This window comes from Zeus faber (genome assembly GCF_960531495.2).
Source record: "Zeus faber genome assembly, chromosome: 5".
Taxonomy (NCBI): Eukaryota; Metazoa; Chordata; class Actinopteri; order Zeiformes; family Zeidae; genus Zeus; species Zeus faber.
The window spans coordinates 37,226,290-37,251,959 of NC_137192.1; the positions used below are offsets into that span (position 1 = coordinate 37,226,290).

Genomic DNA, 25,670 nt, shown 5'->3' on the forward strand with positions numbered 1-25,670 from the left:
GAACCATTTGACTCTAACAGCCAATCGTACGGCAGAGAAACAACCATAAGACATTATTATTATTATTATTATTATTATCATTATTATTATTATTATCATTATAATATGAATAATAATGATAATTATTATTATTATTCTCATTATTCTTATTATCATTATCATTATTATTATTATTATTATTATTATTATTATTATTATATTAATAATAATAATAATAATTATTATTATTATGATTATTATTATTATTATCATTATCATTACCATTATTATTATTATTGTTGCTGTTATAATTCATAATAGTAATGTTATTTATTATTATTAATAATGTTGCTTATTAATAACAATATCATCATAATTATTTATTTTCATATAATTATTATATAATTATTATATACAGTATACTGTATCTAATATATTATACATACTGTATATTATAATAATATAATATATTATTGGGGTGTGTGAGCAGCCACACTTGTTGCTCATTGGTTGGTTGAGCAGCAGGTAAAACCCCCATCCTCACACTCACTCAGGAGAGGAGCCCTGTCATGACATGTTCCATCTGCTCCTGGCTTGTTCCAGCTAGCCTCCTCTTACAATAAACTGCTCCTGGCTTGTTCCAGCTAGCCTCCTCTTACAATAAACTGCTCCTGGCTTGTTCCAGCTAGCCTCCTCTCTACAATAAACTGCTCCTGGCTTGTTCCAGCTAGCCTCCTCTCTACATTAAACTGCTCCTGGCTTGTTCCAGCTAGCCTCCTCTCTAGAATAAACTGCTCCTGGCTTGTTCCAGCTAGCCTCCTCTCTACAATAAACTGCTCCTGGCTTGTTCCACCTAGCCTCCTCTCTACAATAAACTGCTCGTGGCTGGTTCCACCTAACCTCCTCTCTACAATAAACTGCTCCTGGCTTGTTCCACCTAGCCTCCTCTCTTCAGTAAACTGCTCCTGGCTTGTCCCAGCTATTAACTGATGTCTACAACCAATCATGTTCTATGTCTCTGTGCTACAGGGCCCTGAAACCACCACTTAGGTGCCATTGTGGCAGTTTATCCTACCACATGCCACAATTATATATACTGTATTATAAATCCATATTTCAATATTCTGTAAGTTTCTTAGTTGTCGTCTGGTTGACCTGACCACTGCCCTGCTCTGATTGGTTGACATGGAAGGCATGTTCCTCTTTGTTCCTGAGTGTCACTGTGGTAACACCCATCCTTTAGGTCCGGCTGCAGGGGGCGGAGTCAGCACAGCGGAGTGTGGTCCGCTCGCTGTGCAGCTTCATCGTGTTCCAGTGCCGCCGCCCACCCCCGCTCCACTCCAGAGTCCTGCACTCGGCCATCGTTGCAGCTTTCCACTGCCTGGAGCTGTGGATCCTTCAGCACCCCGCCTTGCTGGACCAGCCGGTTAGTCTGATAACTAGTCCTAACTAGTCTAATAACTAGTCCTAACTAGTCTGATAACTAGTCCCAACTAGTCTGATAACTAGTCTGATAACTAGTCCCAACTAGTCTGATAACTAGTCCCAACTAGTCTGATAACTAGTCTGATAACTAGTCCCAACTGATCTGATAACTAGTCTGATAATTAGTCCCAACTAGTCTGATAACTAGTCCCAACTAGTCTGATAACTAGTCCCAACTAGTCTGATAACTGGTCCTAACCAGTCTGATAACTAGTCCCAACTATTCTGATAACTAGTCCCAACTAGTCTGATAACTAGTCCCAACTAAGTCCTAACTAGTCTGATAACTAGTCTGATAACTGGTCTGATAACAAGTCGGATAGCTAGTCCCAACTGGTCTGATAACTAGTCTGATAACTAGTCCCAACTAGTCTGATAACTAGTCCCAACTAGTCTGATAACTAGTCTAATAACTAGTCTGATAACTAGTCCCAACTAGTCTGATAACTAGTCCCAACTAGTCTGATAACTAGTCCCAACTAGTATGATAACTAGTCCCAACTAGTCGCAACTAGTCTGATAACTCGTCCCAAGTAGTCTGATAACTAGTCCCAACTAGTCTGATAACGAGTCTGATAACTAGTCCCAACTAGTCTGACAACTAGTCTGATAACTAGTCCCAACTGGTCTGATAACTGTTCTGATAACTAGTCTGATAACTAGTCCCAACTAGTCTGATAACTAGTCTGATAACTAGTCCCAACTGATCTGATAACTAGTCTGATAACTAGTCCCAACTAGTCTAATAATTAGTCCCAACTAGTCTGATAACTAGTCCCAACTCGTCTGATAACTAGTCTGATAACTAGTCCCAACTAGTCTGATAACTAGTCCTAACCAGTCTGATAACTAGTCCCAACTGGTCTGATAACTAGTCCCAACTAAGTCCCAACTGGTCTGATAACTAGTCTGATAACTAGTCCCAACTAGTCTGATAATTAGTCCCAACTAGTCTAATAATTAGTCCCAACTAGTCTGATAACTAGTCTGATAACTATTCCCAACTAGTCTGATAACTAGTCCCAACTAGTCGCAACTAGTCTGATACCTCGTCCCAAGTAGTCTGATAACTAGTCCCAACTAGTCTGATAACTAGTCTGATAACTAGTCCCAACTAGTCTGATAACTAGCCCCAAATTGTCTGATAACTAGTCCCAAACTAAGTCCCAACTAGTCCGATAACTAGTCCCAACTAGTCTGATAACTAGTCCTAACTAGTCCCAACTAGTCTGATAACTAGTCCCAACTAAGTCCTAACTAGTCTGATAACTAGTCTGATAACAAGTCTGATAGCTAGTCCCAACTGGTCTGATAACTAGTCTGATAACTAATCCCAACTAGTCTGATAATTAGTCCCAACTAGTCTGATAACTTGTCCCAACTAGTCTGATAACTTGTCCCAACTAGTCTAATAATTAGTCCCAACTAGTCTGATAACTAGTCTGATAACTATTCCCAACTAGTCTGATAACTCGTCCCAACTAGTCTGATAACTAGACCCAACTAATCTGATAACTAGTCCCAACTAGTCTGATTACTAGTCCCAACTTGTCTGATAACTAGTCCCAGCTAAGTCCCAACTAAGTCCCAACTAGTCTGATAACTAGTCTGATAACAAGTCTGATAACTAGTCCCAACTAATCTGATAACTAGTCCCAACTAGTCTGATAATTAGTCTCAACTAGTCTGATAACTAGTCCCAACTAGTCTGATTACTAGTCCCAACTAGTCTAATAATTAGTCCCAACTAGTCTGATAACTAGTCTGATAACTATTCCCAACTAGTCTGATAACTCGTCCCAAGTAGTCTGATAACTAGTCCCAACTAGTCTGATAACTAGTCTGATAACTAGTCCCAACTAATCGGATAACTAGTCCCAACTAGTCTAATTACTAGTCCCAACTTGTTTGATAACTAGTCCCAACTAAGTCCCAACTACGTCCCAACTAGTCTGATAACTAGTCCCAATTAGTCTGATAACTAGTCCCAACTAATCTGATAACTAGTCCCAACTAGTCTGATAACTAGTCACAACTAGTCTGATAACTAGTCACAACAAGTCCCAACTAGTTCGATAACTAGTCCCATCTAGTCTGATAACCAGTCCCAATTAGTCTGATAACTAGCCCCAAATTGTCTGATAACTCGTCCCAACTAAGTCCCAACTAGTCTGATAACTAGTCCCAACTAGTCTGATAACTAGTCCTAACTAGTCTCAACAAGTCTGATAACTAGTCCCAACTAGTCTGATAACTAGTCATAACAAGTCCCAACTAGTTCGATAACTAGTCCCATCTAGTCTGATAACTAGTCCCAATTAGTCTGATAACTAGTCTGATAATTAGTCCCAACTAGTCTAATAACTAGTCCCAACTTGTCTGATAACTGGTCTGATAACTAGTCCCAACTAATCTGATAACTAGTCCCAACTAGTCTGATAACTCTTCCCAAGTAGTCTGATAACTAGTCCCAACTAGTCTGATAACTAGTCTGATAACTAGTCCCAACTGATCTGATAACTAGTCCCAACTAGTCTGATAACTAGCCCCGAATTGTCTCATAACTAGTCCCAACTAGTCTGATAACTAGTCCCAACTAGTCTAATAATTCGTCCCAACTAGTTTGATAACTAGTCTGATAACTATTCCCACCTAGTCTGATAACTCGTCCCAAGTAGTCTGATAACTAGTCCTAACTAGTCTGATAACTAGTCCCAACTGATCTGATAACTAGTCCCAACTAATCTGATAACTAGTCCCAACTTGTCTGATAACTAGTCTCAACTAAGTCCCAACTAAGTCCCAGCTAGTCTGATAACTAGTCCCAACGAGTCTGATAACTAGTCCTAACTAGTCCCAACTAGTCTGATAACTAGTCCCAACTAGTCTGATAACTAGTCATAACAAGTCCCAACTAGTTCGATAACTAGTCCCATCTAGTCTGATAACTAGTCCCAATTAGTCTGATAACTAGTCTGATAACTAGTCCCAACTAGTCTGATAACTAGTCCCAACTAGTCTGATAACTAGTGTGGATCCTAAGCTAAATGGTGTGTGTGTGTGTGTGTGTGTGTGTGTAGGAGTGCTTGATGGAGGTCCTGGAGATCGTGGAACAGGGCATTTCAGGAAGTAAGTCCCGGCAGGAACAGGAAACCAGATACAAGGATGACAAGGAGCACAGCCCCGCCTCGATGAGGGTGAAGGACGCTGCCGAGGCGACCCTGTCCAGGTGAGCAGGACCTTCCAGGACCTTACATGACCTTCCAGAATGTTCCAGAACCTTCTAGGACCTTCCAGGACGTTCTAGGACCTTACAGGACCTTACAGGAGCTTCCAGGAGCTTCCAGGACCTGAGGAGGAGGCAGTGGAGATGACGGAGGATAAGTCAAAGTCGTCAGACTCCAGGATGGAGGAGGAACCTGTTGAGAGCGAGAGTCAGACCCAGTGAAGGTCCCAGTGAACTGAAGACCAGAGGAAGCAAATCGTAAAAGGAGTTGTTTTGTTGTTTGTTGTTTATTATTTGTTGTTTGTTATTCATTGTTCATAGTTTATTGTTTGTTGTTCATTGTTCCTTGTTTGTTGTTTATGTGTTGTCTTTTGTTCATTGTTTATTATTTGTTGTATGTTATTTGTTGTTTGTTGTTCATTGTTTGTTATTTGTTGTTTGTTGTTTGTAATTTGTTGTTCATTGTTCATTGTTTTTTATTTGTTGTTTGTTGTTTATTATTTTTTTTGTTGTTGTTCATTGTTTGTTGTTTGTTGTTCATTGTTCGTTGTTCATTGTTTTTTGTTGTTTGTTGTACATTGTTTATTATTTGTTATTTGTTGTTTGTTGTTGATTATTTGTTGTTTGTTGTTCATTGTTTGTTTGCTCTTTGTGGTTTGTTGTTTGTTGTTCATTGTTTTTTTGCTCTTTGTGGTTTGTTGTTTGTTGTTCATTAGTCGTTGTTTTTTTCAGTTGTTTGTTGTTCATTGTTTATTTGTTGTTTATTGTTTTTTGTTTGTTTTTATTATTTGTTGTTTATTATTAGTTTTTTGTTATTTGTTTTGTGTTGGTCATTGTTTGTTATTTGTTGTTTGTTATTCGTTGTTTATTATTTGTTGTTTGTTGTTCATTGTTTGTTTTTTTGTTCATTGTTTGTTGTTCATGTTTGTTGTTTATTATTTGTTGTTTGCTGTTCATTGTTTGTTATTTGTTGTTTGTTGTTCATTTTTTATTGTTTGTTGTTCAGTGTTCAATGTTCGTTGTTTGTTGTTGTTTGCTGTTTGTTATTTGTTGTTTGTTCATTGTTTGTTGTTCAACTAATAACAAACAGCATACAACAACAAACAACGAACAGTGAACACCACTGTTCGTTGTTTGTTGTTGTATGCTGTTTGTTATTAGTTGTTTGTTATTTGTTGTTTATTATTTGTTGTTGTTTGCTGTTTGTTAATTGTTGTTTATTATTTTTTGTTCATTGTTTGTTATTTGTTGTTCATTCTTTGTTTGTTGTTTGTTATTTGTTGTTCATTGTTCATTGTTTGTTGTACATTTTTCGTTGTTTGTTGTTGTTTGTCGTTTACTTTTTGTTGTTCACTGTTTGTTATTAGTTGTTTTTTATTTGTTATTAGTTGTTTTTTATTTGTTTTTTGTTGTTTGTTATTTGTTGTTCATTGTTTATTAATTGTTGTTTGTTATTCGTTGTTTGTTTGTTGTTCATTGTATGTTGTTTATTATTTGTTGTTTGTTGTTTATTGTTTGTTGTTCTTTATTTGTTATTTGTTGTTTGTAGTTTATTGTTTGTTATATGTTTTTTGTTGTTTGTTGTTTGTTTTTCCATCTTCACTGCACTGGTGACTGGAGGACCAACCTGGACCATCCTGGCTCCATGGATCAGAGCCACGGAGCCAGGTTGGAGGTGGAGAACAACCACTCACCAGGACTTTCCAGGAGATTGGTTTCCACCAGGAACATCACACTACGTCACATAACGGATGCAGCAGGACCACGACTCCTCCACACCCGGGCAGCAGCTCAGCTACTACACCTCCAATCCACACGGTAACACAAGAGACATTCTCAGCAGGTGGAGTAAAAGACTTTGAGAGGAGCTGATGATGCTGAGGGACGATGGCAACGGAACAGAACTTCATGCAAAAATGATCCTTTTCCACAACTTTTTATTCCAGACGACAACACTGTGTCAAAGTGGCACGGTGGCGCAGTGCATTGCACTGCTGCCTCACAGCAAGAAGGTCCTGGGTTCGATTCCCGCCTGGGGCGCTGTTGGCACCGTGCTCCGGCGGATTATCTCCCAAATAAGAGGCTTTCTGTGTGGAGTTTGCATGTTCTCCCCGTGCTCACATGGGGTTTCCTCCACCTCACGTCAGTAAGGACCCCCACCAAAAACATGCCCCCATCATGGTCTGACCAGCGATGGACACTTATCACCTGGTCCCCGGGCGCGTCCACGTACGCTGCCCACTGCTCCTGGCTGTGGCCCCGGAGGAAGGACAAGCCAGGATGGTTCAATGCAGAGGAGCCATTTCACCAGCACCATCAAAGCATGTGTGTGTGTGCAAGCATGTGTTGTAGTGTGGTGTGTTGCGTGATAAATAAAGACTGTTTCTTCTTCTTCTTTCTGTTTCCAAAGAAAAACAGGCTAACCCTATCTCTTTCTGTTTGTCTCTCTCTCTACCTGTCTCTCTCCCTGTCTCACTCTCCCCCCATCTGTATCTCTCTCTCTCTCCCACACCTGTCTTACACTGACCACACCTGTCCAACACTGACCACACCTGTCTTACACTGACCACACCTTCTTTGTGTTGGGTCTTGTGATGTCTTGTTGGTGGACTGTGCTCGCTGAGCCTGTACTTGCTCACGATCTGTCTCTGCTTCATGGCTCTGACACTACAGACATATTGTGACGATGGATTTTCTCTTTTTAGCGCAGACATCAATGACGTTTGTTTAGTGTTTTGGTTTGTTGGTTCCAATGTTCCAGATCGCCCTTTTTGGGTTCTTAAACTATTTGTTTGACTGTGATGTGTGTTGGTAAAGCAGTGCTGCTCTGAGATGGAACCATGTTGGTGTTGGTTGCTCAGTAAGTCTTATGAGCAGCTGACTGAGCTACTCTCTCTCTCTCTCTCTCTCTCTCTCTCTCTCTCTCTGTTATTTCAATAACATTGATGTTGGTGTCTTATCCCTTGAGTAGGAGAAAGCTTTCAACCGTGTGGACCATGGCTTTTTATTTTCAACTTTAAAGGCATTTGGATTTGGGGAAGGGTTTCTTAATTATGTGTGGCTCCTTTATAAAGGAGCATCCTGCCTGATCAAGGTGGGTGGGGTGTTGAGCCGTCCACTCCCTGTACAGAGAGGGATAAGGCAGGGCTGTCCCATCTCTGGACAACTCTACTCCCTTGCTATAGAACCTCTTCTGCACATTTTAAGGAACAGGCTGAATACTGGGCTGCCACAGGGGCCGCCGCTGGTCACCTCCAATTGTGCAGACGATGTCAATGTTTTTGTTCCTGACCAGGACGATGTCCGGAGGTTAGTTGCTTGCTTAGGGATTTCAATGGATCAGCGTTCACGTCACGCCCCCCAGTCAGTACCCAGGCCTGCCCGGGGAAGCAAATGATCCTCCCAGCAGACTAAATTCTAAGAGACAACGCCTGAGAGCAAAGTCAAAGAATCCTAGTCACAGTCCCAAAGCCGACAGCAGACAGCCTTAAGAGCACCTTGCAGTGGGACCTGCCCTTCGAATACTACAACTAAACGTTGAAGGCCTTTCTGCAGCCAAGCGAAGCCTCATCGAAGTCCTCACTTCCCAACACTCGATTGACGTTACCTGCCTCCAAGAGACTCACATTGGCACAGAGGAAGCAGGCCGCTACACCATCAATGGCTTTGACCTCCTGTGTTACGCTCCACATGCCAAACATGGACGTGCCACCTATGTGCACTCTGACATAGCTGAAGCAAATCACTTGACAACAACACAATTCTCTGATACCATAACTATTGGTGGTTTCAACATTGTCAATGTGTACAAGCCCCCTAGTGCCAACTGGGATCTGCAGGTCCTACCCACCCTACCCCACCCATCTATGTGGGGGATTTCAACAGCCACCACCATGACTGGGGATATCCAGTAGTGGATAGTGATGGAGAGGCAGTTTCAGACTGGGCATCTAGAAATGACCTTGTTCTGATATATGATCCCAAACAATGAGGAACCTTCCACTCCGCCAGGTGGAAAAAAGACTACTCCCCTACCTGTGCTGGGTCAGCTCTTTGAATGGAACGCCCTATCCTGCTCAGATCCTCATTCTTGCTTGTACACGTTGGCCTACACCTCCCAGTCATAGACAGCCCAAGGAAGATGCGCTGGAACTTCCGCAAAGCCAACTGGAAGAAATACAGTGAAATCCTGGAGCGGAGTGTTGTTACCATCCCACTCCATACCATCACTATAGATGAAGCATACAACCGCTTCTGCAGCGCCATCTACAAAGCTGCCCACTCAGCAATCCCACGAGGCTACCGACCCCTCTACGTCCCATGCCTGGACGGAAAAAGTGCTGCATTCCTACAAGCCTACAAAACATCAGGGGACCCTGAGATAGCAGACCATCTCTGGCTAAATACAGCTCGGCGAAGGAAATGGGAGGAGACAGTAGCTGACCTGAACTTTACACACTCTAGCAGGAAATGTTGGAGCCTTCTCCGTCGTCTAGGAGCTGCACAGAAGCCCCCGAGCCAAAACCGAGCATCTGTCAAACCCAACCAAGTTGCATCCCACCCACTGACTATTGCAAAAGCAACCCAAGACAAACCCACCAGAAGAGCAGTTACAACTGAGCAAAAGAAAGCGCTAAGAGACCATAGAAACCCTGAACCTTTTGAGGTTGCTGAACTGGAGAAAGTCCTGCAGAAGCCTGCAATGTGGAAAGGCAGCAGGATATGATAACATCTCTCCAGAGTTCATGAAACACCTTGGCCCCCGAGCCCTAAACTGGCTGACACAATTGACTTCACCATCCAACTGGCTTGGAAAACAGAATGGGAGTCCAAGGAGGTCCCAAACAAACATCTGGTGTCAGACCCCAATCAACAGGTCCCTGGCACCAACCTCCCAAGGAGACAATGGTCTACGCTCAATCGCTTCAGGACTGGACATGGCCCCTGCTTGGCTCAGCCTTCACAAATGGGGCAGTAGCCCCGCTCCACTGTGTGCTTGTGGAGAGGAAGGTAGGAAGGAACTGAAAGGAGGATTCGTCACACTCCATACAGCAGACCAGGAGGCAACTGCTTGGCTTGGGGACTTTGCATTCACTAAATAAATAAAGGGATGTATCAGACGGCCTCCTTTCCTCCTCTAGCCTGCACTCCAGCTTGCTCAAGGCTGGGTGCGTCAAGCTGGATCATCTGCTGAAGGCATCTGTGGAGCAGCTCATGGAGACAACTGGCATCAGGTCCTCCAGACTGCTGCACAGGTTGTTGAATGAAGTCCATGCTTCCCTGCCAGTGCCCTATAGGGCTTTTATTGAGAACTGTACTCTGTCTGACCAATGGGAAAATGAGTGCGAATATGTGTGTCCTTCGCTAAAAGTCTCTCCTGCTGTGCAGTGGGAGGAGGAGCAAGATAGCCTCCTGACCTTTGCTCCTCCCAAGCTGGGGGTGTTTGAGGCAGTGGGCAAGAAAGGCGCCTACTACACTTGCGTCAAGGTGGCACACCAACGCTCTCTGGCAGGGGTGCAGGTGTCGGGATGGACCCAGTTCTTCTTCTTTCATCCCCTACTGGCTGCTGGTGTTCTCTGTACAAGCCCCCCCTCGACGAACGGGTGGGCACCTCCAATGGAGGATTGTGCATGGGGCGGTGGCCACAAACAGGTATCTGGCACGCCTGGATCCCAGCACGGGGGTGGGATGTGGCACCTGGATCCCAGCACAGGGGTGGGATGCATCTTCTGCTCTGAGGGGAGACGCTGCAGCACCTGTTTGTTGTGTGTCCTGTTTTGTTTTGTTCCAGTCAGTTTTACAAACTGACTGGAACATTGGACACATTCAGGAGAGTTTGGAGTGTTGGGAGGTGCTGTGCTCAGTCCAGGATGATTCCCTCGTTGTTAACCTGTGATTCTCCTGTGGTAGCTGTGATCTTCTCTGTCTTTCTCTCTCTCTGAGTGGTTGGAGGTGTGAGCGTGTGAGTGTTTGGTGGAGTGAGTGGTTTTCTCTCTAACGTTGCTATCAAATTCTATGTTTATAATTATTGGTGACGGTGTTAGTTTTGTTTCTACCGGTTTTAGGGTGTGCACAGAGCGGGTGGGGGGTGGTGGTGGTGGTGCGGGTCCGCAGCCTTGTCGGACCTCACCAAGCTAACAAGGAAGCACGGCATTAAGTTGACCGTTTCTTCCTCTGTCTGGGTGGAGGACTGCAGCCTGGCAGTGGGACAGGTTGTTGGCTATAGCAGCATCATGTCGTGGATGAACAGCGCGGTGGTCATCTTCCTGGATAGGGTGGAGAGGGTGAAGGCAGTGGTGGCGAGCGGCGTCACGGTGAACAAAATGTTTGTTCCCATCCTGCCTCTTTCCACACCGGCGAAGAGGGTGAACCTGGCGAATGTTCCGCCGTTTATGAAAGACGAGACCCTGACCAGGGAACTTTGGAGGCTCAGGAAGGTAGTATCGCCAGTTAAAAAAGTCCCATCAGGGTGTAAGTCGCTGCTGCTGAAGCAGGTGGTGTCGCACAGGAGACACGTCCTGATGATCCTGAACAACAGGGCTGCGGAGCTGAATGTCACCTCTAAAATCAGGGCGGATGAGTTTGACTAGGTGGTGTTTGTCAACTCTGACAACACCAAGTGCTTTGGGTGTGGTGGGGAGGGACACCAGGTCAGGGCATGTCCAGGAAAGAACTCAGACAGCAGGACAGGTGAGGGGCAAAAGGATGGACAGGCGAATGAGGGAGCACAGGAGGGGGCAGGTGAGGGTCAAGATGGGGAAAAACAGGTGAAGGTGGGGGCACAGGAGGGGGCAGGTGAGGGTCAAGAAGGGGAAAAACAGGTGAAGGAGGGGGCACAGGAGGAGACAGGTGAGGGGCAGAAAAAGGAAAAACAGGTGAACAATGGAGCACAGGAGGGGGCAGGTGAGGGGCAGGAAAGAAATAGGGGGAAACACAAGTGAATGTGGAGCCAGAGGAGGGAACGGGTGGAGGTCAACAGCACGGTCAGGTGAGCATGGTGACACGGGGGAGGGGGGTCTGGAAGGCAGGCAGGTAAAGGTGGGAGGACAGGAGGAGAAGGAGAAGGGTCCAGAAGACAGGCAGGTGGGTGTGGGGGGACAGGAGGGGACAGGTGGAAAGGAAGAAAGCTACAGAAAAAAAGAAAAGAGTGCAGTTGACGTAGCTGGGGAGGAGGAAGCACTGGAAGGAAGTGATTTTGAAATGGGGGATGAGGACAATAGTTTGAGAGTTCCTCATCTAAAGAGGAAGTCCTATAAAATGGGAGGAGACTCTCAGGCGAAGAGAGGGACAGCAAGCCAGAGGAAGGCAAGACAGGAGGTTGAGCAGGGAGGTTCAGAGTCTGAGTCCTGGATGGAGGAGGACTCTGCTGCAGACAGTGAGGGGCAGGTTTTTCTAGGTGTCAAGAAGAAAAGGGGCAAAAAAAGTTACAGTGTGGGCAAAATAAAAGCGTTTCTACACAGAACTAAGAACGTGAAAGGGATAAAGGTGGAGGATAAGGGTGAAGGACTACTTCTCAGACAAGGAGCTGTTGGCAAACGCTGCCCAGCAACAGATGATTCAAGATTCAAGATTAAAGATTTTTATTTGTCACATACATATACATACTTCCATACATATATGCAGTGAAATGTAATGCAACGCACCCGGTGATAGCACACAATATGTCCTAGGAAAAAATTAAAAATAAAATAAAATAAAAAGTAGAAAATTCCTTTCTAATAGACCGACTAACTGACTCCTACAACGTAATACAGTAAGTGGAATACTTATAGAATAAGATAAAAAATATATAGAATAAAATACAATAAAAAATAAATTGAAATAAAATGGAATAGGTTGAAGGAATATGCCTATGTATATACAGATATGTGCATTTAAAGTGGCATGTGAATTAAAGTGGCATGTGAATGTGAATAGTGTGAGGTAGTGTTTGGGATAATACAGCACAGTATACAACAGTACGGCGCAGCAATACGGCATCACGAACAACCCTGAACAGTGACACAGTATGCGGTACAGTATGCTACATACAGTACAGTAGGTAGTGGAGCCTAGTGCATAGCTCAGTTAGGACCCCTGGTGAGGTCAGCGTTGACAGTTCTGATGGCTTGAGGGAAGAAACTCCGTCTCAGTCTCTCTGTTCTCGCTGCGTGACTGCGGAGGCGCTTGCCTGACCGCAGCAGCTGAAACAGTCCGTTGTTGGGGTGATGAGGATCCTTCATGATCCTACGGGCTCTGCTACTACACCTCCTGGTGTATAACTCCTGCAAGGGGGGGAGGGTAGTTCCAGTGGTACGTTCAGTTGAACGCACCACCCTCTGCAGGGCCCGCCTGTCCTGGGCAGTACAGCTCCCAAACCAGGCAGTGATGTTGCCTGTCAGGATGCTCTCCACTGCTCCAGAGTAGAAGGACTTGAGGATCCTCACCGAGACCCGGAATTTCCTCAGCTGCCTGAGGTGGTAGAGACGCTGCCTCGCCTTTCTCACCAGAGTGTCTGTGTGAACAGTCCATGTTAAGTCCTCTGTGATGTGGACTCCCAGATATCTGAAGCTGCTCACCCTATCGACAGAAGTCCCATTAATCCACAAGGGCGCGTGCGTCCTCGATTGTGATCCACGCCTAAAGTCCACAATCAGCTCCTTGGTTTTGCTGACGTTCAGGTGTAGGCTGTTGTCCTGGCACCAGACTGACAGGTCAGCCACCTCCTCGCGGTAGGCCTTCTCATCGCAGTCGGTGATCAGGCCCACGACCACGGTGTCGTCAGCAAACTTGATGATGGTGTTGGAGCTGGACCTGGCCACACAGTCATGTGTGTACAGGGAGTACAGTAGGGGGCTGAGGACGCAGCCCTGGGGGGATCCTGTATTCAGGGTGAGGGAGCTGGACATGTACTTCCCCACCTTGACCACCTGGGGGCGGCCTGTGAGGAAGTCCAGGATCCAGGTGCACAGCGGACCATTCAATCCGAGCTCCATCAGTTTGACAGCCAGTCTGGTGGGACCTATGGTGTTGAAAGCTGAACTATAATCAATGAACAGCATTCTCACATAGGCCCCCTTCTGGCCATCCAGGTGCGTGAGCGTGGTGTGCAGTACCTGGGAGACCGCGTCATCCGTGGATCTGTTCTGCCGGTACGCAAACTGCAACGGGTCCAAGGTGCGGGGGAGGGAGGCGCAGATGTAATCCTTAATCAGCCTCTCGAAACACTTCATGACCACCGAGGTGAGGGCCACCGGACGGTAGTCATTCAGGCAGGTCAGAGAGGCGATCTTCAGGACAGGAACAACGGTGGACCTCTTGAAGCAGGATGGGACCACTGATTCAGCCAGGGAGATGTTGAATATTGTGGTGAACACCGGAGCTAGCTGGTTAGCACAGGTCTTCAGCACTCGCCCAGATATGCCGTCTGGACCCGCAGCTTTCCTGGTGTTCACCCGCATCAAAGCCCTCCTGACCTCGTGCACGGACACTGAGTGTGCGCGCTCGTCCCCAGCGGTGTAGCTCCAATTCGGCGGCGAGCTAGCGGTGCTGTTGCCAGACTCGAACCGTGCATAAAAGGAGTTCAGTTGGTTGGCCAGGGAGGCGTCCACACTCGTGGCTGGGGAGGAGCTGCTCTTGTAGTTTGTTATTGTTCGCAGCCCCTCCCACAAGCGTCTGGTGTCCCCCCGCTCCATCTGTAGCTCCACGGTCTCTCTGTGCGTCCGTTTAGCGTCCCTCACCGCCCTCCGCAGATTGTACGACGCAGCTTTGTAATTGTCCATGTTACCAGATACAAGTCCGTCGTTGTAAGCGGCCGTGCGCGCATTCAGAGCGCAGCGGATGGATTTATCAACCCATGGTTTCTGGTTTGGAAATATCCGAACTTTCACCGTGGGAACGATTTCATCCGCGAGCGTAGCCACGAAACTTACTACAACCTCTGTAAACTCGCTGACGTCACTTGAACTCGCTTGGAACATGTCCCAGTCTACGTCAGTCAGAGCGTCCTGAAGCGCAGCCTCTGATTGGTCCGTCCACCGCTTCACCTCCCTCGTCATCACCAGATCCCGCGCGATCAGAGGCCTGTAAACAGGAAGCAGCGAGATCGCGGCGTGATCTGATTTCCCGAAAGCAGGAAGCGACACGGGCTTGTATCCGTTCTTGTAAGGAGTGTAACAATGGTCCAGAGTTCTGTCTCCCCTGGTGAGGAGTGAGGGGAGAGGAGGGTTTACGGACCAGGAGGTGTACAGGCTCAAGAAGATGGTGCAGAAAATCAGGAAGGAGCTGAAGAAAGGGGAGGAGGAGGATGATGATGATGATGATGATGATGATGATGATGATGATGATGAAGATGATGATGATGAGGTGTATGCAGTGCTGCTGTTTTTTTGGGAAGGTTTTAGAGTCTAGAAGAGCTGCTCTCACAGACCTACCAGGCACCAAGGCGCAGGGGGCGCTGGTCCACTCTCGCTTCCAGAGCGCAGCGCTGATGGACGTACCATCTAAGTTCTTTTTTAGCCTGGAGAAGAGGAACAGGCAGAGCAGGTTCATTCACGCCCTGAGATCGGACACAGGACAGGAGCTCAAGAGGCCGGAAGAGATCCGGAGACAAGCCGTGAACCTTTACACAGAACTGTAAGAAAGTGAGTACGAGGAACAAAAATAACTGTTTTACTCATTTTGTGGGAATCTGCCCAGGGTCCCAGAAGACGTCAGTGCAGTGCTGGGGGACCTCTGACCCTGTAGGATTTTAAGTCGTCGATGCCGGGGCCCCGGCATCGACGGGATTCCTGCGGAATTTTATAAAGAGTTCTGGGAGGAGTTAGGGGAGGATCTTTTAATAGTTTTTAATGAAGGTTTTAAAGACAAACTATTGCCATTCAGCTGCAAGAGAGCAGTCATCACTCTCCTACCAAAGAAAGGAGACTTGCAGGAGATCAAGAACTGGCCTCCTGTGTCCCTTCTGTGCGCAGACTATAAGGTCCTGTCGAGGGCGCTGAGGGAGGTGATGGACCTGGTGGTCCATCAGGACCAAACCTACTGTGTGCCTGGTTGGCCTATTCTGGATAATGTGTCCTTAATTCAGGACATTTTGGACGTCTCTAGTCCTTTGGGCAGTGAAACTGGGCTAATTTCGTTAGACCAGGAAAAGGCTTTTGACCGGGTTGAGCATCTTTACTTCTGGAAAACTCTGGAGGCTTTCGGCCTCAGCCCTGGTCTGATAGCCATGATCCAGGTTTTGTACCAGGACATTGAGAATGTACTGAAGATCAATGGAGGGCTGAGCGGCCCTTTTAAAGTGTGTAGGGGGGTGAGACAGGGCTGCTCCCTCTCAGGGACGCTGTACTCTCTGGCCATCGACCCGTTGTTGTGTCAATTAAGGACAAACATTGAGGATGTGTTTTTAAATGGTCTTAAAAGAAGCCACATTTTATCAGACGACGTCATTGTTTTAATAATGAAGCAGGATGAGGTCAACAAACTGGAGGGGATCGTCAGGGATTTTGGGCTGATATCAGCAGCAAAAGTCAACTGGGACAAAAGTGAAGTGTTGGCTGTGGGCGGATAGAGGGAGGGACTTTTAAAACTGCCAGGAGGCTTACAGTGGAGAAGAGATAGTTTTAAGTACTTAGGAGTGTTTTTAGGGAATGAAAGTATGGTGGGGAAGAATTGGGAAGGGCTTTTAGAAAAGATACAGGGCAAGCTAACGAAATGGAGGTGGGCACTGCCACAGCTGTCCTACAGGGGCAGAACACTCAATATCAACAACCTGGTGGCCTCACAGCTGTCGCACATAGTGGCCTGTGTCCAACCACCGGGCCTGTGAGTGAGGAAGATACAGGCTGAGCTAATGGACTTCTTTTGGGGGGGGGGACTTCCACTGGGTTAGGAAGGAAAATGTCTTTCTGCCAAAAGAGGAAGGGGGGCAGGGTGTGGTGGACATCAAAAGCAGAGTGGCCACTTTTAGGTTACAGTTTTTACAAGGTTTTTAACAGGTTACGTGGCGGGCTTGGTCTTAAAAAGCACTGGGAGGATGGGGCTTGACAGCTTGTTGTTTATAATGGACACAAGTCTTTTAAACACGTCGGGCTTACCCCGTTTTTATCAGGAACTTTTCAAGGCATGGAGTGTTTTTAGGAAAAGGAAAAGGGAGGCCGCTGATTCCCTCCAGTGGCTCCTGGAGGAATCGGTGATCGGAGGAGCCAGGCTGGACGTGCAGGACGGGGCCACTCCAGGACTGAGGAGTATCCTGAGGGAGGCGGGGGTCCTGACCCTGAGGCAGGTGTCGGCGCCGGCGGTGGCGGGGAGCGACCTGCAGGACGGCGAGGCCATGGTGGAGCAGCTGGGGGTGAGGTCCACCAGGATCGTGCACCTGGTGCTCAAGAGGTGGAGGAAGAGACTCACGGAGGAGGAGCTGGCCCTGCTGAAGGAGTATGGGGAATGGGCGGAGGAGCCGAACCCGGAGGATCCCTTCCCGGAGATGACTCTGACCCCTAAACTGGAGGGGTCCTCTGGGAAGCTGCTGCACAAGGCACTTTGGACAGAACTGGACCTGCAGGCAGCGGGAAGGCTTTTTATAAAGTGTGTCGTAGTTTTAAACAGGAAAGGACTGGAGGGGACGGCTCCAGATGGAGGGACAGGAGGAGCCGTGATGGAGGAGCTTGTACAAAGCTCCCTCCAAGAAAAGGACGGGGGACCTCCAATGGAGAGTCCTACATGGAGCCTTAGCTGTCAATAGTTTTGTTTCTGTTTTTAATCCCACTGTCACAGATGAACGTCCGTTCTGTAAAGTGCCAGAGTCGATTTTTCACTGTTTTTCAGAGAGCGACAGACTTTTAGAGCTTTTTAGTCTTTTAAAGGAAAGTTTGAAGCTCTTTAAGGAGGAGTGGTTCAAAAATACTTTTATTTTGGGGGTTAGATATTACAGGGCCAACGCAGAGAAATGGCGACTGTTGAACTTTTTAGTAGGGGAAGCAAAGACGGCAAAGATCTACCTCACGAGAAGAAACAAACTGAGAGGAAAGGAAAGTGTTTAAGGAAAAGTGTTTGTAGCGCTGGTCAGGGCCAGAGTCTGCATCCATTTTAACTTTCACAGACTGATGAAGAGTCTGGATGATGTCATCAAGCTGTGGTTCTTTAATGACATCATCTGTTTGCTGGTGGAGGACGACCTGTGCTTCTAGGCTGTTTTTAACGTGTAGAGAAAAATCTAAAAATCTGTGTCTCTCTGTCTCTGTCTCTCTCAGTATCATGCAGATTGTGGGGGTGTGTCCTCCCCCCGATGGCTCCGCCTCCCCCTGCAGCCAGCTAGATGAGAGCTCTCTGATTGGCTCCTGTGGTTTGACTGACAGCAGCAGGTTCAGATATTTTGTTCTGGACAAATCAGTGATGGTAGCGATGCTGGAGCAGCCACCATCTAACCAGCTAACCAGTTAGTACCACACAGTTACAACTACCAACTACCAACCCTACTACTACTAACAAGCACCCATAGTACCACTAACTAGAACACCTACTACCACTAACTAGCACCCCCACTACTCCTAACAAGCATCCATAGTAGACTAACTACATCTACTACTACTAACTAGAACCCCTACTATGACTAACTAGCACTCCCACTACTACTTACTAGAACCCCGACTGCAATTAACTAGATCCCCTACGGCTACTACCAACTAGCACCCATAATACTACTAACTAGAACCCCTTCTACAACTAACTAGAACCCCTACTACTACCAACTAGAACCCGTACTACTACTAACTAGCAACCATAATACTACTAACAAACACCCTACTACGACTAACTAGCACCATAACACTACCAACTAGCACTCATAGTACTACTAAATAGCACCCATACTACTACTAATACTAACTAGCACCCCTACTATGACTAACTAGCACCCATATTACTACAAACTAGCACCCATAGTATTACTAACTAGTACTATATATACTGTGTACTATGTATACTGTGTACTATACAGTCTGTACTATATTTACTGTTTACAATGTATACACTGTGTGTTCTGTGTATACTTTGTGAGTACTTTGTGTGTACTGTGTGTAATGTGTGTACTTTGTGTGTACTGTGTGTACACTGTGTGTACCTTGTGTGTACTGTGTGTACTTTGTGTGTTCTGTGTATACTTTGTGTACTTTGTGTGTACAGAGTGCAATGTGTCTACTCTGTGTGTACAGTGTGTACTTTGTGTGTACTTTGTATATTTTGTGTATACCTGTGTATACTGTGTACACTGTATGTACTTTGGGTGTACTGTGTGTACTTTGTGTGTACTGTGTGTACACTGTGTGTACTTTGTGTATACTCTGTGTGTACTGTGTTGAATGTGTGTACTTTTTGTGTACTGTTTGTACTTTGTGTGTACTGTGTGTACACTGTGTGTACTTTGTTTGTGCTGTGTGTACTTTGTGTGTACTGTGTATGCTTTGTGTGTACTGTGTCTACTTTGTGTGGACTTTGTATACTTTGTGTGTACTTTGTGTGTACTTTGTAGATCCCCGCTTAGTGATGCTGGTCAGAACCGCTTCAGGTCGACGTGTTTGGAACTTGCAGCTGAACCAGCAGCTCAGAGGCACTAAGGTAGCATGTCCTAGCCTAGCCTAGCCTAGCCTAGCATCATCTTGTTCCCTCCTTCTATCCTCTCACCGCCTGTCTCTCTCTCTCTACCTGTCGCTCTCTCCAGGTGGTCTCTGTTCCAAAGCACCCTCCATCTGCCCAGGTGCATGCTGGGAAACGGTCCTTTCCACACGTAGCAAACATCCCTGACGTTGAAGCACATTCCAGCGTTGCTCATCAAAACAAGATGGCCGCCCAGGAAGTAAGAGACCACACCCACTACTGGACAGTCGACTATTAGTGCGCGTGGTCCCCTACAAGTAGTGGGCGTGGTCCCCTGCTAGTAGTGGGCGTATTCCCCTGCTAGTAGTGGGCGTATTCCCCTGCTAGTAGTGGGCGTATTCCCCTGCTAGTAGTGGGCGTGGTCCCCTGCTAGTAGTGGGCGTATTCCCCTGCTAGTAGTGGGCGTGGTCCCCTGCTAGTAGTGGGCGTGGTCCCCTGCTAGTAGTGGGCGTGGTCCCCTGCTAGTAGTGGGCGTGGTCCCTTACTAGTCAGTACTAACCAGGTTAGTCCCTCCCACAGGTGGAGCGTCTCAGGGCGGAGCTGGAGAAGCAGCAGGAGGTGGAGGAGCAGAGGAGCCGCCTCCTTAAACCTCCAACACGGTGCAGAGCACCTCCTCCTGCAAGGAGCTTCCAGACCGCAAGGATGCTCCTCTCACACCTGGGACTCCTCTTCACGGAGGTAGAGGAGGAGTAGGAGGAGGAGGAGGAGAGGAAGAGAGGAGCAGAGGGGGAGAGGAGAGGAGGAGGAGGAGAGGGGGAAAGGAGGAGGTGTAGAAATGATGATGTTATCATCAGCGTTGCGGTGGAGGTGGAGCAGGAGGAGGAGGGGGAGGAGAGGGGGAGAGGAGGAGGTGCAGACATGATGATGTCATCACCAGTGTTGATTGTAATTGGTGGTGTCTGTGAAGGGGGCGGGGCCTAGCGCTCCTCCTGGCCAGCTGGTGGCGCTGGACTCGTCTCTTCCAGGTTTCCAAGACGACCTGGTTTCACTGGACCAGCTGACCTGCAGGTCACATGACTCCGCCTCCATCTTCTACGTCAAGCGCGGACAGAAGACAGCAGCCCAGGTCCCTGTCTGTCAGTCTCAACTAGTAATGTCTGACTACCTGACTATCTGACTCACCTGTCTGTCCTACAGGTTCTTAGTAACATGGACGACAGCTCTGGTCTTCCTCAGTCTTTCTTTCACTTCCTGTGTTCTCTGGGTCTGCCGGTGGAGGTGAGACCAGCTGAGAGAAAGACAGGTCAGTAGAATATTAGTTATCATCAAAAGTGGCCGCTGTCTGTTGCCACAGGCAACCACTTTGCCAATGCTAATGCTAATGCTCTCTAGTAGCACGACATAGGAAACTATTGATCATCCATTTGTAGGACAAGAATTACGATGTTGCTGTGACTAGTTATACAACTAGTCATACAATTTATAAACTAGTCATACTAATAATAAACAAGTCAATCCAGGTATAAACTTGTCATGCTAGTTAAAACTAGTCATACAGTCATAAACTAGTCATCCCAGTTGTAATCTAGTCATCCCAGTTGTAATCTAGTCATACAGTTATAAACTAGTCATACCAGTTATAATCTAGTCATACAGTTATAAACTAGTCATACTAGTTATAAACTAGTCATAGTAGTTATAATCTAGTCATACAGTTATAAACTAGTCATACCAGTTGTAATCTAGTCATAACAGTTATAAACTAGTCATAACAGTTGTAATCTAGTCATATAGTTATAAACTTGTCATAACAGTTATAATCTAGTCATACTAGTTATAAACTAGTCATACTAGTTATAAACGAGTCATACAGTTATAATATAGTCATACAGTTGTAAACTAGTCATACCAGTTGTAATCTAGTCATACAGTTACAAACTAGTCATAGCAGTTATAATCTAGTCATACAGTTATAAACTAGTCATACCAGTTGTAATCTAGTCATACAGTTACAAACTAGTCATAGCAGTTATAATCTAGTCATACAGTTATAAACTAGTCATACCAGTTGTAATCTAGTCATACAGTTATAAACTAGTCATACCAGTTGTAATCTAGTCATACAAGTATAATCTAGTCATAGAGTTATAAACTAGTCATACCAGTTGTAATCTAGTCATACAGTTATAAACTAGTCATACTAGTTATATTCTAGTCACAGTAGTTATAATCTAGTCATACCAGTTGTAATCTAGTCATATAGTTATAAACTTGTCATAACAGTTATAATCTAGTCATACTAGTTATAAACTAGTCATACTAGTTATAAACGAGTCATACAGTTATAATATAGTCATACAGTTATAAACTAGTCATACCAGTTGTAATCTAGTCATACAGTTACAAACTAGTCATAGCAGTTATAATCTAGTCATACAGTTATAAACTAGTCATACCAGTTGTAATCTAGTCATACAGTTATAAACTAGTCATACCAGTTGTAATCCAGTCATACAAGTATAATCTAGTCATAGAGTTATAAACTAGTCATACCAGTTGTAATCTAGTCATACAGTTATAAACTAGTCATACTAGTTATATACTAGTCACAGTAGTTATAATCTAGTCATACCAGTTGTATTCTAGTTATGCAGTTATAAACTAGTCATGTTAGTTATGATCTAGTCATAGAGTTATAAACTGGTCATACCAGTTGTAATCTAGTCATACAGTTATAAACTAGTCATATTAGTTATTATCTAGTCATAGAGTTATAAACTAGTCATACTAGTTATGAACTAGTCATACCAGTTGTAATCTAATCATACAGTTATAAACTAGTCATACCAGTTATAATCTAGTCATACAGTTATAAACTAGTCATAGCAGTTGTAATCTAGTCATACAGTTATAAACTAGTCATACTATTTATAAACTAGTCATACCAGTTATAATCTAGTTATACAGTCATAATCTAGTCATACAATTATAAACTAGTCATACTAGTTATAAACTAGTCATAGTAGTTATAATCTAGTCATACAGTTATAATCTAGTCCTATCAGTTGTAATCTAGTCATACAATTATAAACTAGTCATACTAGTTATAAACTAGTCATAGTAGTTATAATCTAGTCATACAGTTATAATCTAGTCCTATCAGTTGTAATCTAGTCATACAGTTATAAACTAGTCATACTAGCTATAAACTAGTAATACAGTTATAATCTAGTCATACAGTTATAAACTAGTCATACCAGTTACAATCTAGTCATACAGTTATAAACTAGTCATACTAGTTATGAACTTGTCATAGTAGTTATAATCTAGTCATACAGTTATAATCTAGTCATAGAGTTGTAAACTAGTCATACTAGCTATAAACTAGTCATACTAGTTATAATCTAGTCATACAGTTACAATCTAGTCATACCAGTTATAATCTAGTCATGCAGTTATAAACTAGTCATACCATTTATAAACTAGTCATACTAGTTATAAACTAGTCACTCTAGTTATAATCTAGTCATACTGTTATATGCTAGTCATACCAGTTGAAATCTAGTCATACAGTTATAAACTAGTCATACTATTTATAAACTAGTCATACTAGTTATAAACTAGTCATAGTAGTTATGATCTAGTCATACAGTTCTAATCTAGTTATACTGGTTGTAAACTAGTCATACTAGTTATAAACTAGTCATAGCAGTTGTAAACTATTCATAGCATTATTCAACTTGTCATAGCAGTTATAAAGAACAAGAAGAACAGAGCAATCTTTAATCGTCACACACTACACTTCAACACATGCTTTGGGTGGTGCCAGTGAAATGGTTCCTCTGCGTTTAACCATCCTGGCTGGTCAGACCATGATGGGTGCATGTTTTGGGTGGGGGTCCTTACTGACGTGAGGTGGAGGAAGCCACATGTGAGCACAGGGAGAACATGCAAACTCCACACACAAAGGCTCCTATTTGGGAGATAACCCACCGGAGCACGGTGCCAACAGCGCCCCAGGCGGGAATCGAACCCAGGACCTTTGCTGTGAGGCAGCAGTGCAATGCACTGTGCCACCGTGCATCAGTCGGTTGTTGTTGTTGTTGTTGTCTCAGAGAACTTGGTTGCCATGGACGAGGGAGGAGGGGATGTGTCCAGAGGAAAGAACCAGGTGTTTCAATATCGTGACGCTCTGTCTGAAGTGGACTTCATCATCCCCTGTCTCTCCTCTTCCTCAGGTGAGACTCCCTGTCTCTCTCTCCCTCTCTCTCTCTGTGTATATCGAATGTAGTATGAAGTACTACATAGTATGAAGTATGTATAAGTATAGTAGTATGTAGTATATTCTACGTAGTATGAAGTATATATGTATAGTAGTATTTAGTATGTTCTACGTACTATGAAGTATATATAGGTACTGTAGTATGTCGTTTGTACCAAATAGTATGTAGAATATAGTATGTACTACGTAGTATGAATTATATTTAAGTATAGTAGTATGTAATATGTACTACCTAGTATGAAGTATATATAGGTTTAGTAGTATGTAGTATGTAGTATGTACCACCTAGTATGTGGTACATAGAATGTAGTACATAGAATGTAGTATGCAGTACATAGTATGAAGCACATTTAAGTATAGTTGTTTGTAATATGTACTAAGTAGTATGAAGTATATATAGGTATAGTATCATGTAGTATGTACCAAATAGTATGTAGAATGTAGTATGTAGTATGTAGTATGTACTACGTAGTATGTACAACATAGTATGAAGTATATATAGGTATAGTAGTATGTAGTATGTACTATGTTGTATCTAGTGCATAGAAGGTAGTACATAGAAGGTAGTATGTACTATGTTGTATGAAGTACATATAGGTATAGTAGTATGTACTACTTCGTACGTAGTATGTTCTACGTTGTATGAAGTATATATAAGTATATTTATATGTAGTATGTACCACGTAGCATGAAGTATATATAAGTATAGTAGCATGTAGTATGTAGTTTATCGGATGTACTCCGTAGTATGTAGTACACTTTTACAGACCCAGCATGTGTTTGCTTCTCTTCATGATTTTGTACTTCCTGGTTGTGGCCCCTCCCACCTTGATCCTCATTGGCCAGAGAGTAGCCTGGAGGTGGGGCCTTCACCTGAGCAGCTTGCAGACCTGCAGAACCAAGCTCCACCACCAGGGGTCAGTAGCTTCTATTTACTGATCTGTTCAACTCAATTAATTTCCTTTTCAGTTATCTCACTGTCCTTCTCTCTACTCCCTACCTGTGTTTCTCTCCTTCTCTACCTGTCTGTCCATCTCTCCTCCTTCACCTGTCTGTCCCCCCAGTATTCTCCAGCTAACAGCAGTAAGACAGCTGCTTCCTGTCTTCCATTACTCGGGTTCAAAGTTCTTATTGTGTGGCTTGAGAGCTTTGAAGATCTAGGTAACTATTACCAACTAGACTAGTAACTAGTAGAATGTAACCAACTGGACCAGTAACTAGTAGCATGTAACCAGCTGGACTGGTAACTAGTAGAACGTAACAAACTGGACTAGTAACTAGTAGAAGGTAACCAACTGGACCAGTAACTAGTAGCATGTAACCAACTGGACTGGTAACTAGTAGAACGTAACAAACTGGACTAGTAACTAGTAGAAGGTAACCAACTGGACCGGTAGAAGAAAGAAGAAAGAAGAAACAGTCTTTATTTATCACACAACACACCACACTACAACACATGCTTGCACACACACACACACACACTTTGATGGTGGCCGGTGAAATGGATCCTCTGCATTGAACCATCCTGGCTTGTCCTTCCTCCGGGGGCACAGCCAGGAGCAGTGGGCAGCGTACGTGGACGCGCCCGGGGACCAGGTGATAAGTGTCCATCGCTGGTCACACCATGATGGGTGCATGTTTTTGGTGGGGGTCCTTACTGACGTAAGGTGGAGGAAACCCCATGTGAACATGGGGAGAACATGCAAACTCCACACAGAAAGGCTCCTGTTTGGGAGATAACCCACCAGAGCACAGTGCCAACAGCGCCCCAGGTGGGAATGGAACCCAGGACCTTCTTGCTGTGAGGCAGCAGTGCAATGCACTGCACCACCGTGCCACAACTAGTAGCATTTAACCACTGGACTAGTAACTAGTAGAATGTAACCAACTGGACCAGTAACTAGTAGCATGTAACCAACTGGACTGGTAACTAGTAGAATGTAACCAACTGGACTGGTAACTAGTAGCATTTAACCACTGGACTACTAACTAGTAGAATGTAACCAACTGGACCAGTAACTAGTAGAATGTAACCAACTGGACTAGTAACTAGTTGAATGTAACCAACTGGATGAGTAACTAGTAGCATGTAACCAACTGGACTAGTAACTAGTTGAATGTAACCAACTG

The 25,670-nt window shown here is 44.8% G+C and overlaps 1 protein-coding gene across 1 annotated transcript in view; it reads left to right on the forward strand.

Annotated features, from left to right (window-relative positions):
• Positions 1–24,618, forward strand: part of ralgapb (Ral GTPase activating protein non-catalytic subunit beta) — a gene marked incomplete at both ends in the record, with an annotated part of 42,050 nt that extends 17,432 nt beyond the window's left edge. The window contains 9 exons of the mRNA XM_080001215.1: positions 1,223–1,405; positions 4,545–4,693; positions 17,917–18,101; positions 19,194–19,279; positions 19,838–19,996; positions 20,226–20,384; positions 20,456–20,561; positions 23,374–23,496; positions 24,605–24,618. Of these exons, the coding sequence (XP_079857341.1) occupies positions 1,223–1,405; positions 4,545–4,693; positions 17,917–18,101; positions 19,194–19,279; positions 19,838–19,996; positions 20,226–20,384; positions 20,456–20,561; positions 23,374–23,496; positions 24,605–24,618 (1,164 nt within the window). The remainder of the gene's footprint in view (positions 1–1,222; positions 1,406–4,544; positions 4,694–17,916; positions 18,102–19,193; positions 19,280–19,837; positions 19,997–20,225; positions 20,385–20,455; positions 20,562–23,373; positions 23,497–24,604) is intronic.
• Between the last annotated feature and the right edge of the window lie 1,052 nt (positions 24,619–25,670).